General features: G+C 36.9%; 1 protein-coding gene across 1 annotated transcript; it reads right to left on the bottom strand.

The window, feature by feature from the left end:
- Positions 1 to 415: 415 nt before the first annotated feature.
- LOC137809326 (ABC transporter G family member STR2-like) lies at positions 416 to 4,541 on the bottom strand. Its single transcript, XM_068610454.1, has 3 exons — positions 4,056 to 4,541; positions 1,865 to 2,583; positions 416 to 1,629 (listed from the first exon to the last, which is right to left on the bottom strand). Exons 1-3 carry the CDS (start codon positions 4,539 to 4,541, stop codon positions 654 to 656), a joined length of 2,181 nt encoding a protein of 726 aa, XP_068466555.1. The 3' UTR covers positions 416 to 653.
- Between the last annotated feature and the right edge of the window lie 10,953 nt (positions 4,542 to 15,494).

The following is a 15,494-nucleotide window of genomic DNA, read 5'->3' as shown; positions in this document are numbered from 1 at the left end:
ACCAATTACACTATATCTTTTCGTTTTCTATTTTTCTTCACTCCACCCCCTCTTCACCCCCATGGTGGAAGTTCATGTTTTCCACTTTATATCCATATATGGATTACAAAGCATATATATATTTTAAACATTATACACTTATAAGTTTTTTTTTGTCCCTTTTTCTATTCCATATTGTTCTCCTTTACTGGGTGTAATTTAGTTTTTGAGTATTCTTGTGTCATATTTTAGGGGAAAATTTTGTAAACTGCATGATAAGATCTAAACTTAAAATTATATTTTAAAATACTTTTTTTAAAATCCAACCTAAGAAAGATGATCAGCATTAAATAGGAGTTCATCAGATTGCCATAAACTCATAAACACATTATAGCACAATGACTTAGAGAAAACACTGAAAAAGCCAGATCATTGGCAAGTTTAGGTCTTTATTATGCAAACAAAATTAAATAACGCTATGAGATTTGTTAATCTAGTTCCTTGAATTGCTTTATTGTACGGTATACAAAAAGCCCATCAAGCTACATAATTTACAAAGCTTGATGCAAAACAAAATACTTTGAAGCAACATATTTAACAGTTCCTCCATGTCTGCAGTGCAAAACAAATCAAATGATTCACTAACTCGCACACTTTCCCTAAGATACAGTTCTCTACGACCTCTGGTTTTTTGATGCAAAACGAAGGACTAGGTAAAATAAAATCCTGTATAGCACAGCCCAACCAAACATTATAAGCACAACTGTCCTCTTCCTACGTCCATCAGTCTTGATATGTAGACTATCCAAGATCTGAAAACCGATAATGGGTACTTGATCAATATATCCAAACGTATCATTGCACTGGTACTGGTTCATCAAGAGCCCCTCATAAGGGTATGTCATCGTTGAAATTATGTTCATCCAACGCCAGTAACGGGGAATGTCATGGCTGTTCAAGAAGTATCCGCAGAACAAGAAGAACAAGGCAGTGAAGGCAATAACCATAGCATAACCCAAGATGTAGTTTGGCACCACTGAGCTCACAAACACCACGAATGAATTGGTTGACAGAAGAGAAACGAAGAGAACAAGCAAGAAGTAAAGAAAAGGGCCTTGAAGTTTCAGGGCAAACCAAACAATGACTGCATAGGAAGCTGCTTGGAGAAGAATAAATGGCATGTGAGTGATTATGCCTGCAATGGTGTAAGTGGAAGCTCTATAGGCATTATGAGAAGTTTCCCTTATGAAGATGAACCTCTCTTGGATGAAGGCTGGGACGGCATCATTGGAAGAGAAGAAGAAGAGGCACACTGTGAAGATGAAGAAGCTGAGGCGGTTGGTGATTCCTTGCAAATCTTGTTTAGGGTTGTGGAACATGGTGGCCATCATGAACCCCATGAAGGTAAGAACCATCAGTCTTGAGAGAAAAAGCTCAGGGGTGCGCCTTATGTTTATGAAGTTGCGGCGAATGAGAATCCATATCTCTGTTAGGTAAGAATTTGCAAACTTTGCGCCAAGGTGTTCTTCTGTGCCATTTGATGGAGTGAGGTAGTCATTCTCATTCACTGTGTAGTCACTGCTGTGGGGTGTTGGAGTCGCTTGAAGGATTTCACTCGAGTATGTGTAGTAGCCAGCTGAAGCATTGTTTCTGCTCATCACACAATTCATTATAAGCATCACAACAACAATACTTAGTTATTTGTATACACTGTAACTCAAAAGTGTTATGCCTGATCCAATTGGAAATTATGATAACTATATATTGTGTGCTATTTGTAAATATAGTCAAATTAAATTATATGAATTATCCCTTGAATTAGTTTGATTTATATTTAAACTTTTCTGAATTTTATGATTTGGGAAAATAGTGAAATATTGCAAACCTTGTGGTATTGTTGAGCTTGTGATCATTCTTAAGCCGTGCAGGTGTGAATTTGAGAAAGGCTGCACTGTTCCCAGTGCTCCAAGACATGGAAGTGTTGTTATAAGGACTTCTGAGACTGTGATCGAATTCGTCCACGGCCCTTCTACTTACCTGCGAGGAGTGAGAAAAGTCCAGAGACTTGTCGTCAAACCTGTGGCTAAGGTGCGAGGAAGGGGCATGAGAGGGTGCAACAGTGGAGAGCGAGTGTTGGTGGTTAGACAAAGGAGGTGGTTTGACCCCAGTGCGTGCAAATTCTGCAAGTACTTCAACGCCAACCTCATTCTGATCGTACTCTTGGATCACGTCAATGAGACTTTCAATGGGGTTCTCTCCCTTGGGGACTTTGCGTGGCATGCGTGACAAGTGGAGGGCCACGTCTTGCGGCGACCCTTGGAACATGAGCTGGCCCCGTGCGAGGATGATGAGGTGGTCGAGGAGGAGTTGGATTCTGGAGGAGGGCTGGTGGATGGTGAGGATGACGGTGCTGCCGCTGCGGGCGATGTCGTGCACTTTCTCGATCACGCTGTGGGCGTTGGTGGAGTCTAGCCCTGAGGTTGGCTCGTCCAGGAAGAGAAGTGATGGGCCGTGGATGATGTCCACGCCGATTGACACGCGCCGCCGCTCTCCGCCGGACACTCCTCTTGTCCCTTCATCTCCTATGTAAGTGTTCCGAGATGACTGCACCACCACAACAAACGTAAACACACAAACAAAGAAAAAAAGAAAGATAACTCATTAAGAAAAGAGATAAGATACTTTGATGAGTTCCATCAAAATTGGACAATGATACTTTGATATTTTTTATTAGTTGAATATAGTTTTGAGTGTTGATATATTGATAACTTCATTAGTAAAGAAATATTTTTTTTTTCTGTTTGAAAATGTGAACCTATGCGCAGAGAAGAGAAGGAATAATTTTGAAAAAAAAAATGTTATTTTGACCATTGGTAAAAAATCAGTTTACAAAATGTAATTTCATAAATAATTTTAAAATTATTTCGAGCGAAAAATAATTCTCTTTTCAGTTTCATTTGTGATCTGGTGCAGGACATTTAACCTATTAACACCTTTTGAAAATTGTATTGTTTTTTATCACAATTATAAACTGTACATTTCACTTGTAATATTTTTTTTTCTATTTCTATAAGATATTTTTATACTCCTTATATTTTTATACCCACCTTACACCTCCTATTTTACCTTTTATCTTTTTTTTTTCCTTTATCAATATAAAAGTTCATTTTTTAATGATTATATTATCCTAAAAATGAGTGATCTAATTGTTAGTGTAGAATGTAAAAATACTTTTTTTTTAAACTTGAAAAAGTATACTTTCACACACACCCAAAAAAATATATCCACTTTATGGGTTACTTAGTAGATGTAAAGTATTACCCTCTTTTTAGTTATTAGTTTCTTGCTACTTTCATTTTTCAAATAAAGGTTGATTTTTAGTCAAATTGGATTAACCTATAAATATATACAAATTTCTAAAATGTAATTTATATTAATTTAATCTCACAAAATCAAGTAAGAGGAGGAATTAGTAACATGAGGATTGGTGTTAGTTCTATATTGTAAATTGATTTGTCAATCCTGAATATGAAATATATATTAAAAATCCAACCTTAACTAAATATAAAATATATATTGAAAATCCAACCTCTGGAAAAATTATGATCACCCATAATGCATTGCAGAGAATGTATAAAGATGTGAATATTCATCTTTAGAAAGAATAATTTGATAACTCTAAAAAAAAATACATTTTTAATGAACAACTTTAAAAATATAATAATACATATTAATATTTTAAATTAAAAATAAATATTTTTATTTTAAAAAAATATTAATTTAACAACTACATAATCAAAGTAACTCCCTTATAAATTTTTTTAAAAAAATCATCTTTTCACACAGATTCAAACTTCATTAAAAAGTCTTATTTTTGTGTGTGTTGTGAAAGTATCCCGATCCTATATACTTTATTCGTTAAATTGCGTGTCTTTGAAGTCAAACCCTAAATCATTGTTATTTCTTTATCTACATGAGTTAAGCTTGAATTGTGTTCATGAACACATATATAAGCAAGAAATTATATCTTAAAAAGATATAAAAGAAGTGAATTAATTAGTAGCAGATTTGAATACCGTTAAGCCAAGCTGGTCAATGAGCTTCTCCACCCTCTGTTTCTTATCAGCAAGTGAGAGTGGTCCAAGGCGAAAATCAGCAGCAAACATGAAAGTCTCATACACAGTTAACATAGGGAAAAGCCTATCTTCCTGCATGATATATGCAGAAGTTCTTTTGATCAAACTTGCACTCATGGTTGCACCATCCAATGAGACCTTCCCTTTAAGGCTTCCACTAGCAATCCTCCCAGCAAGCCCATCCAAGAGAGTGGACTTTCCTGCACCACTAGGACCCATCACTGCAGTGATGCAACCCTTTGGTGCATAGCTGCTGATATCATGCAGCAAGTCCACTTCTTTACTCGACCACTTCCCCTCCACCTTCGTCTTTTTTGTCACAGTGTAAGTGAGGCACTCAAACACAAGACCCCCAGTGAAGCTCACGGGTGGTTTCCTTATGTCAATCACCGTCTCAACACGATGGTGGCCATTGGCTTGAGTCATAGTGGAGGCTATTCAGAAGGGCTCTGAAACTGAAAGGGTGGATGGTTAAGGATGTATTAAAAGAGAGGGAATAGTGCTTTGTGCTGCCGGTGAAAGATGGTGCTTCCAAAGCTATTCACCATGCTGTCTTCGTTGAAGAATCCATTTGGGGTTGTTTCCATCGAAAAGCTGAAAGTGGCTTCTCGTTTTCTTCATCGCTTGGTTCATTATATTCGCTTAAACGTAAGCATGCATATGTATCATTTTTCATATAATATTCAGTAAAGAAAGGCTGGCAATGAACCAGACTTTTTTGGATATTTATATATATTTCATTCTTGTATTTATGTGTCATGCTAACGGACTTACCAATTTCAACTATTGGAAAAACAAACAAAAAATTACTTTCGATTTCTTTTTTTGGCATAATATTGCAGATCAAACGCAATAAGATTTATTGGAAAATGATATTATAGCACCATCCTTTTCAATAATGGATATTGAACCTACGTTGTGTCACAGTTTGGGCTTAAGATCCTTATCCCTGTAACTCCCTTTCAAAAGCACAAGTTACCATAGCTGTTGAACAAATATCGAAGGACAGTGAAAGAGTAATTTTCTTAGCTGGAATCTCTTTTCCTTTCGAATCAAATTGGTGATGATCCACAAGCTTTCTTCTAGTAAATAATTATGTTTTGAATTCGACTAACTTCAAGTTTTTTTTGTGTGTTTGAAACACGTGAAAAACTAAAATTATTTGATTCTCGTAGAGTATGCTATAGGATAAGGGTGGGTAAAAAATCCAAATTACAAAATCCAATCCATAATTATCTATATCCATATTAGTTTTAATCCATTTAAATGGATTTATTTCAAATCTAAATCCATATTTTTGGATTTTAAATCAAATCCATTTAATTGAATATGGATTAGATATGGATTGGATATATTTTTGGATTATCCAATTTGTATTTTGGGTTGGATTTTGACTTGGCCCGATCCAGGTTGAGCCAAGACAATTCAGGCACAGGTTGAGCAAAGTTGACCCAAGTCCACGTCGAGCTGAATGGGCCCGGACCGATGTCAAGTCGAGCGGGCCCGGACTGATGTCGAGCCAAGCGGGTCCAAGCCGATGTCGAGTCGAGGGGGCCAGGGCTGATATCTAGTCATTCGAGCTTGGGCCAATGTCGAGTCGTGCGAGCCCGGGCCGATGTCTAGTCGTGCGGGCTCGGGCCGATTTTGAGTTATTCAGGCCCAGGTCGATGTCGAGCCGAGCAAATCCAAATCGATGTCGAAGTGAGCGGGTCTGGTCGATGTCGAGCCGACCGGGCCCGGGCCGATGTCGAGTCGACCGGGCCCGGGCCGATGTCGAGTCGACCGGGCCCGGGCCGATGTCAAGCAAACTGGGCCCAGGTAGATGTCGAGTTGAGCGGCCCCGGGCCGATGCCGAGTCGAGCGGGCCCGGGCCGATTTCAAGCTGACCGGACCCGAGCCGATGTCGAGTCAACTGGGCCCGGGTCGATGTCAAGTCGAGCAGGCCCGGGCCGATGTCGACTCAAGCGGGCCCAGGCCGATTTCGAGGCGAGCGAGACTGGACCGATTTCGAGGCGACCGGGCCGGGGCCGATGTCGAGCCGACCGGGCCCTGACCGATGTCAAGCAAACTGGGCTCGGTCAAATGTCGAGTCGAGCGGGCCCGGGCCGATTTCGAGTTGAGCGGGCCCGGGCCGATGTCGAGGCGAGTGGGCCCGGGCAGATGTCGAGCCGACCGGGCCCGGGCCAATGTCAAGCAAACTGGGCCCAGACAGATGTCGAGCCAAGCGGGCCCAGACAGATGTCGAGCCAAGCGGGCCCAGGCCGATGTCGAGCCGACCGGGCCTGGGCCTTTGTCGAGTCGATCGGGCCCGGGCCGTTGTCAAGCTGACCAGACTCGAGCCAATGTCTAGTTGTGTGGGCCCGGGCCGATGTCGAGGCGAGCGGGCCTGGTCACTGTCGAGCCGACCAGGCTCGGGCTGATTTTGAGCCGATCGGGCCCGGGCCGATGTCGATCCGAGCGGGCTTAAGCTGATGTCGAGCCGATGTCGACGGGCCCGGGCTGATGTCGAGACGTTCGGCCGAGGCCGATGTCGAGTTGTTCGAGCCTAGGCTGATGTCGAGTCGTTCGGGCCGAGCCGATGTATAGTCGTTCGGGCCCAGGCCGATGTCGAGTCGTCCGGACCCGGACTGATGTCGAGACATCTGGGTCGGGGCCGATGTAGAGCTGAGTTGGTCTGTGTTCAGGTTGAGTCGGCTTAGGCCCAGTTCGAGCCAAGTTAGTCTTTATCCATATCAAAATGAATTTAATGTAATTGACAAAGTGGATTTAATATAATTAACAAATTGAATTTAATTTGGATTCAATCCACTTTAAATGGATTTTAAAAAAATCCAAATATATTTGATCTAGTTAAAGTGGATATGGATTTTAAATCCATCCACTTATTTGGATTTGGATTTAGATTGAATTTTGCCATGCACACCCTTACTATAGGATAAATAAGTCATCTCATTGTTAATTAGTAAACTAGAAGAGAAGATATTTCAACGAATGCATTATACATGTTCATGTATTACTATTAATTTTCTGGTCAACAATTGAGATTACATGTTACCGAATGTTTGGAGATTATATATATATAATACTTGTGAACTGATCAGTAGCCAGAAAGGCCGGTCAAGATTAAATGTAGACATGTATAAATATGTAAATAAAATTAATTAAGTATAAAAGTTGATTAGTGTGAAGTAAAAAAAAAAGATGACAATTTTTTTCTTAACCATATTAATTTTAATATGCATCCTATCATTTTTCTAAATTTCCAAAATTACTCTTATTTCCGATTTAAAAATCTGAAATAGTAAATATAATTAAAAAATAAATAAAAATTGAAAATACATTCTAGATAAAAATTTACAGAATTCAAAAATGTGTTTTGGATATCCAAATCTAGAATATTTTCGGATAAAAGGTTTTAAAAGTAATTTTTATTTACATCCTCATTTTATTTTAAGGTTATTTTTGTCATTTTGAAAAGATATTATTTTATCATTTTCAATAACAAGTTGGGTCCATATTGAAATTCATATGGTGTAGAAAGCATTTGCCTAAAAAGATTAAAATGATGTGAGAGGTTCAATAGATCCATTGTCAAGTAGTATAAATAGATAAGATGTTTAGTTTAGTTTTTTAAAATTTAGAATGATATGAGAAAAATAAAACATTGACTTAATATTCAGTGTTTCTCCATTTATCACACTGTACGTCGAGAGATCGAGAGGAATTCAGCAAACAAATACGAAAGATCGAGAGGAATCCAGTAAAAAAAACTGAGAAAGGAGATATAAATGAAGAAACGAAAAAAAAAGTGACCGAGAAGAGAAAGAAGGGAAAGGGAAGACGAATTTCAAAAGCAATCTATTTCATATATATTTATATATTTAGTGCAAGTACAACTTGCTTAATTAATTTGATTTCAGTTAAATTTGATCTTGCTTAATTAAATTTGATTTTGTGCGAGAATTAAAAGAATTTTAATATAAAAAAAAAAAAATCAAAGAGAGGATTCGCTCTTTTTGTTTTTCTCTTCTCACTTTCTATTTCCCTTCCTATTGGGTGTTCTGCTACATTCTTCTTCTTGGAATGATCAAACATGAATCACCAGCAGAATTTGTTTAAACAAGATCATGATCATCACAGCATTATGATAGAAAGATAAGGTAAAACACAATATTTTTCATTCAAGCTTGTATTTATCGGTTTAATTTCAATTTAAGAAATCGACACATCACATCGCCTATATATAACATTTTGTTGCCGTCAAAATTATCTTTTTTTGTTTCTTTTTTTTTTTACTTTATCAGTACCGTTCTTAATTAATAATATTTAGGTGAAGCAATACCAAAAAATATTGTTGAGTAGAGTCTCCGTCTTGCGTGTACTGAGGAGAATATTCTTGAGGTGGAAAACTCCATAGAAAATGTTTTTCTTTTAATATTATTATATACTCGTATATGTAATTTCTTTTGTAAATATCCAAGAGGATAAATGGTTGGACAACATTTCTCTACTGCATAAATTTTCTAGGCTTTTTTCGATTTCCTTAGATACTGTTTGTACTCTCTCATAAGTTGGGGTTTAGAATAATAATAATTGGTTGTGGAAGCTGCGGTGGAGAAGGAATTTTTTTATGCGGGAATCCAGTCTGGTTGATCTTCTGATGCAGCTGTAGGATAACAAAAGGTTAACAAGAGAGGGTGGAGTTAAACCCGATAAATGGCTCTGGAGGGATGTGGATTATACGGATTTCTCTGTGAAGGCAGCATATAAGTGTCTCATGGGGGAGGAGTCTGTAGTGGGTGAGGATTTATTCGCATTTTTGGACTCTAAAGACTTTACCTTCGGTACAATTTATGGCTTGGAGGGTGCTATGTAATGTCATTCCCACTAAAGACAATCTTTCGAGATGTGGCATACCTTTGATGAGTGATCGCTGCCCCCTGTGTGGTGTGGAAGAAGAGTCGGTAAGACATTTATTTTTTGAATGTAGGATCTCTTGGAGAATTTGGGGTATGTGTCTCGAGTGGCTGGGGTTCTCTTCGGTGCTACATCGTGATGCACAAATGTATTTTAGGATGTTCAAACCTATAGGCTTGAACCATGCATTTACCAGGTGCTGGGGGGGGCGTATTTGGGTAGGTATTGTAAGTGAAATTTGGAATCACAGGAATAGGGTTGTGTTTAAGAATGGGCGGGTGGATCTAGTGGAGGTTTTTACCGTGGTACAAAGGAAGACTTGGTCTTGGGTCACAGTAAAAGAAAAATTGGTTGTTTTATCTTACTCAGACTGGTGTTTGGAACCTCATTGTTGTATGAGGTATTTGAAAGACTGATTTTTTGCGTTATTTAACTAACGATTTTTCCAGTCTTGGTAGTGGTGGTGTGCTTTGTGCAGGTTTCATCAGTTACTCCTATCTGGCAAGGTTGGATTGAGGTGTGTGGCCTTGGGTTGCGCTTGGAAGGTGTTTGTGTTGTGTGCAGGTCTATCTGGCTATGACTGATTCTTGTAGGTTTGGAAGGTTACCTCTGGTCTATGTATGGGTTTGTTGGTATTGGCTCTTGGGTATTTGGTGTTCTTCAGCCTGCTGTAAAGACATTGTTTTGTTGTTGGTTGTTATGTCCTGTAATAAGGGTGTGATCTATTTGGTGGTTTTTTTTGGCGTACTTATCCTCCTTGTAGGATCGGTTTGTCGAGTTTTGGCACTTGGTTTGGCACCTCTGCCTGCTGACAAAGATCTTGTTCAGTTGTTGACTGCATGTCCTACATTGAGAGTGTAATCTCTTGGTGGGTTGATGTAACTGTATATGTTGGGTTCCTATACCTAGAACTGGTTTATTGTTGGTTTGTAGTGTAATGTTTGTTAGATCATGTGTTGGTTGGTGGTAGGAAACTTGTTTTGGGTGTTTTTGTATAAAGGTTAAGACACTCCTAAAATATCTCATTTTATTTTATTATTTTTTGCTGATAAAAAAAAAGTTAACTGCAAAGAGAGTGAAAATATATTTCTAAAGCTTTTGATGTTTCAGCGAGTGCTTAAGTTACTCTGGCTTCCTTTCATTTGTTTGTGAAGGTGAAGAAAGGACAAGTCTTTGTTAGGACAACCTAAACTACTATTTATTAGATATAAGCCAATCTCAAATTATTTATTTATTCTATTTAACGTTAGAGATGGTTAATATTGTCATCTCCTTCTAGGTATAATCAAATGTTGTATAAGGTGACCTAATATAATATTTTTCTGATTGAAAGACACGGATGATATGATTGAATCTGATTCTTAGAGAACTAATAATTAACTTTTTGTACATTAACTTCATTAAAAAGTATTACAAAATCATATTTTAACACTAAAATTAACTTTGTGATATATCCTAATATAGACCCAAAACAAGAACCTATTAGATCCTGCAATAAACATAAAGTAAATGTACACATCATTAAACAATATTTATTACTTTTAACTTACTTTATACCAAATCTTAATTTAGATATCAGAATACCTTTTATAGATACCCATCCTACTATCGGATACAGTGCTATATAGGATGTCAGGTACAGTTAGCAGAAGGACCCCTTTCAACCCATTCAAAAATTGCTTTAAATATAATTAACCTAATATTTGGTTTGTATCTTAGTCTAACTTGTAGGTAATTTTTTTATAACTCAACTTTTAATGAAATAATTAATGATTGGTACTTAGCACACAAAAGAAAAATTGAAAGGACATGAAATTTAAGCAACAATACGGGTACCTTATTTTAAGTTTGTCAAGTGCTTTTATGGTCTTTCCAAAATTTTAGATTAGAGTGGTAAGCCAATCATACAAGTGTTGCAAGAGTGCTTCACGGTTAAATCCTCAAAGCATTACAATATTATAGTAACTATGTTTATGTATTTTTTTTATTCCTAATGGACATATTAGAAAGAGTGAGTTAACCACATATAAAATATTTGAGACCACCTTCAACAACAAAAAAACACCTTAAATTAGTGTATTTATGAATGTGTCTCTTATATATTATTTTTATCAATCATTTTCTGTTAAAAATTTAAGTAATAAATTATGATTGTCAAAAATTTATTAATAAATTTAAGTGCATGAGTAGATACATGAATTTATAAATAAAAGTGCCAAATAGAAGTTTTTGTGGCATTTTACCAAACAATTGGAATAAAAAGTATAATAAGAAATCGATGAGAAACATTATCGAAGTTTAATATAATTAGAATCTTAACTTATAGAAAGAAGAATAAATGATCTTGTTCTTATTCCTTGAAAATCCATTTCTCTTAATATTCTCGACACTTAAACCTTTACAAAAACTAATTACATAAATAAAGAAAGAAGAAGTAAATTTCGAGAAACCCTAATGTTAAAATATTTTTTTGTTATTGTTGTATTTTAGTTACTGTATACTTTTTCTGTTTTCTGTTTTTTGGTTCTTTGTGGGTTTTTGGGCTTTTACTAGTGCCTATATTATTTTTACCATTTTGTAAGCACTTTATATTGTACATTCACTCGCTGATTAATGAAATCCTTTTTCACTCATCTTTTCTCTCTCTCGAAGCTTCTCCTTATTCTTTCTCTGTGCTCGCGGTTCTTGTTTTGGCACTCTTTCTTTTACTACAATTGACCATTTTCATGATGGTATCAGAGCTCTTCTTAGAAGAGCTCTGCTGCGCTTCATCTCTGATCTCTTATTGATCCTGTCTCACCGATCTTTCTCTTTCTTTCACTCTTCCGCTCCTCCTCTGTTTTTCTTTGATTTCTCGTTTTCTTGTTTTGGTTTTTCTATTTTACTCCTTCTTTGGTTTCTTTTGGACAGATTTTTCTTTCAACATGAAGAAGGAAAAGGAGGAATCAACCCCAAGTTATTTGTATCTCCATCCAAGTGAGAATCTAGCTACTCCTCTTGTCTCGCCGGTGTTGGACTCTAACAATTATCATTCATGGAGCCAGTCGATGCTTACGGCGTTAAGCGCTAAGGATAAACTCGAGTTTGTAGATGGAACCGCTACACAACCAGCAAAGACAGATTCCACCTTCTTAGCATGGAATCAGTGCAACAACATGGTGGTCTCGTGGCTGGTCCACTCTGTTTCCGTCCCTCTCCGTCAAAGCATTGTCTGGATGGACAAAGCTGTAGAAATTTTGAATGATCTCAAGACAAGATATTCTCAAGGTGACCTCTCACGCATTTCTGACCTCCAAATGGAGGCATCCTCGCTAAGCCAAGGTGAGTTCTCAAGCACCGACTATTTTACAAAATTAAGGGTGATCTAGGATGAGTTGGAATATTTCAGACCCGAATCTGTTTGCATCTGTAAGAATTGTACTTGCAATATCTCCTCTATTGTCTCTAAACGAAAAAGGGAAGACCAAGGCCTGCAATTTTTGAGAGGTCTAAACGATCAGTATAACAATGTTAAATCCCATGTCCTTTTAATGGAACCCGTCACACCTATATAAAAAATGTTTTCTTTAGTAGCCCAACAAGAACGACAATTGAGTAGCAATGCTTTGATTGCTAATATAAAGAATGTTCAGCCCATGGTAAACAAGAGTAATGTGCAGTCTTCTGTTGTTTGTTCTTTTTTGTGGCAAGAATGGTCATAATGATAGTGTGTGCTTTAAGAAACATGGTTTTCCCAATCAGGATGGAAAAAAGGTCAGCCATAATAGTAATAGAAAGGTTTGCACACACTGCAATAGAACTAGCCACACTGTCGACACATGCTATAAAAAGCATGGTTACCCACCCGGTTACAAATTCCAAAATGGTAAGACTTATTCTGTCAACAACATTGCCACTCAAGAGGAGTATGATTCCAACAACAATGAGAATGGTGATACTCATTTTAATCATCAGCAATATCAAATCTTAACCAACCTTCTCAAGCAAGCAAACACTTATGCTGGACAAGTTCAAGTGAATCAGGTTGGATCTTTTGCTACTGATACAAGTCAACAAGACCGGGACTCTAACTCTGTAGGTAACACACATACCTTAAAGAATCCTTTACTAAATAAATATACTTGGATTTTAGACTTTGGAGCAACAAATCATGTATGTTTTACTTTATCTGATTTTTCCACTTATCATCGTATCAATCCTATTCTCATAAAATTACCCAATGTACACTATGTTACATCAAATTACTCTGGAACTGTTAATCTCAATTACAAAATTAGTCTTATAAATGCTCTATATGTTCCAACTTTTTCTTTCAATCTTGTCTCTATATCCAAACTTACTTCTTGTCTTCAATGTGATTTAACTTTCTGTTCTAACAAGTGTATCATACAGGACAACGGAATCAGAGACAGGATTGGTTTAACTGATTTGATTGGTGGCTTATATTGTTTAGATAGATCCATTACACAACATGTTTCTCCTTTCTAGAACTGTGTAACTAAAATTGTTGGTCTTTGGCATCAAAGATTAGGTCATCCTTTTGATGAAAGACTAAAGATTTTACAAACCTATTATCTTGATATATCTGTTGAAAAGTCTTATTTTTGTGATGCTTGTCATCAAGCTAAACAAAAGAAACTGCCTTTTCTCTTAGAACTACTCATTCTGCACATATATTTGATTTAATTCATATGGATATATGGGGTCCTTGTTCTGTTATCTCTATGCACGATCATAGATATTTTTTCACTATAGTTGATGATTTTTCCCACTTTACTTGGATTTTTTCTATGCAAAATAAGTCTGAAATTAGAGCTAATGTTGTGAGTTTTGTCTCTTACGTTGAAAACCACTTTCAAACAAAAATCAAATCTATTTGTACTGATAAATGTGTTGAATTTGTGATGACAAATTTTTTTGCTTCAAAGGGCATTTTACATCAAACTTCATGCATAGAAACACCCGAGCAAAATGGTATTGTTGAACGAAAGCATCAACATATTTTAAACGTTACAATATCTCTCCTTTTTCAGTCTAAACTCCCTGCTAATTTCTGGAATTTTGCTGTGCAGCATGCTGTTTTCTTAATTAATTGTATTCCTACTCCTTTGCTCAATAATGCAACACCATATGAAAAATTGCATAGAAAGTTGTGTCACATTTCTGACTTGCGTATCTTTGGTTGTTTGTGCTATTCTTCTACTCTTGTTGCTCATTGAAAGAAGTTGGACAATCGTGTTGTTCCTGGTGTCTTTCTTGGTTTTAAAACACACACCAAAGGTTTTATTTTTCTAAACTTAAAAAGTCACAAAATTGAAATTTTCAGGAATGTTATTTTTTATGAAAACTGTTTTCCATATCTTTTGAAAAATGAAAAAGATGCCAACAGCCTTTCACTTCCCATACCACAACATTGTGCTCAAACTTATGATGACATAAATATGCATAATGACCATGGTTCTCCTGATAAAAATGATGATGATCTTTGTGTTGATAACAATGACGTTCCTACTGCTACCCTTAAAAGATTTGACTGTAACAGGAGGATGCCAATCTATTTGCAAGACTTCCAGACTAGCAGTAATCAGGTTAGTACCAAGTATCCCATACAAACTTTCATTAATTTGAATTCCTTATCCTCTAATTTTAGACATACCATAATGTCTATTTCTTCTCATGATGAGCCTCAAAACTATGAGGCTGCCATTCAGAATCCTCTTTGGGTCCAGGCAATGCAGAATGAATTAGCAGCCCTTGCAGCTAATTAGACTTGGAGTATTACATATCTTCCCCCTGGAAAATCTGCCATTGGTTGTAGATGGGTTTACAAGATCAAATATCACTCAAATGGTACCATAGAATGATATAAAGCCAGGCTAGTAGCGAAAGACTACAACCAAATGGAGGGCATAGACTTCTTGGATACGTTTGCACCAGTAGCAAAGTTAACCACTTTAAGGCTTCTCCTAGCTCTTGCTGTAGCAAAAAATTGGGATCTTAAGCAATTGGATGTGAACAATGCCTTCCTTCATGGTGGCTTAAATGAAGAAGTTTACATGAAGCTTCCCCTTGGTTTTGCAGCAGCAAATAGAAATAAAGTGTGCAAACTTCAAAGGTCTCTTTATGGCCTCAAGCAAGTCGGACGCCAATGGTACGCCAAACTTTCTAATTTCCTCAAATCTCATAACTATAATATTTCTACTGCTGACCACTCTTTTTTCTTCAAACATGATGGAGAAAAAATAACTGCACTCCTTGTCTATGTGGATGACATAGTCTTAATTGGGAACAACCTTGCTGAAATTAATCAAATCACAACCTTGCTTCATCAACATTTTTGCATCAAGAATTTAGGGGATCTTACATACTTTCTTGGCCTAGAAATTGCAAGGAACAACACTGGTATCCACCTTAGCCAGCGAAAATACACCTTAAATCTCCTTACAGAAACTGGTATGCTTG

Source organism: Phaseolus vulgaris, chromosome 2 (genome assembly GCF_000499845.2).
Source record: "Phaseolus vulgaris cultivar G19833 chromosome 2, P. vulgaris v2.0, whole genome shotgun sequence".
Lineage (NCBI taxonomy): Eukaryota > Viridiplantae > Streptophyta > Magnoliopsida > Fabales > Fabaceae > Phaseolus > Phaseolus vulgaris.
Note: the sequence above shows the minus strand (reverse complement) of the source record. Positions and strands in the feature narration are given on the sequence as shown.

Excerpts from the sequence above, each read along its gene's own strand:
- LOC137809326 (XM_068610454.1), bottom strand. The coding sequence starts at position 4,541 with ATGACTCAAGCCAATGGCCACCATCGTGTTGAGACGGTGATTGACATA. Across the intron at positions 2,584-4,055 it reads TTGACCAGCTTGGCTTAACG|TCATCTCGGAACACTTACAT; the intron begins GTATTCAAATCT and ends GTGGTGGTGCAG. Across the intron at positions 1,630-1,864 it reads AAGCTCAACAATACCACAAG|AAACAATGCTTCAGCTGGCT; the intron begins GTTTGCAATATT and ends TGTGATGAGCAG.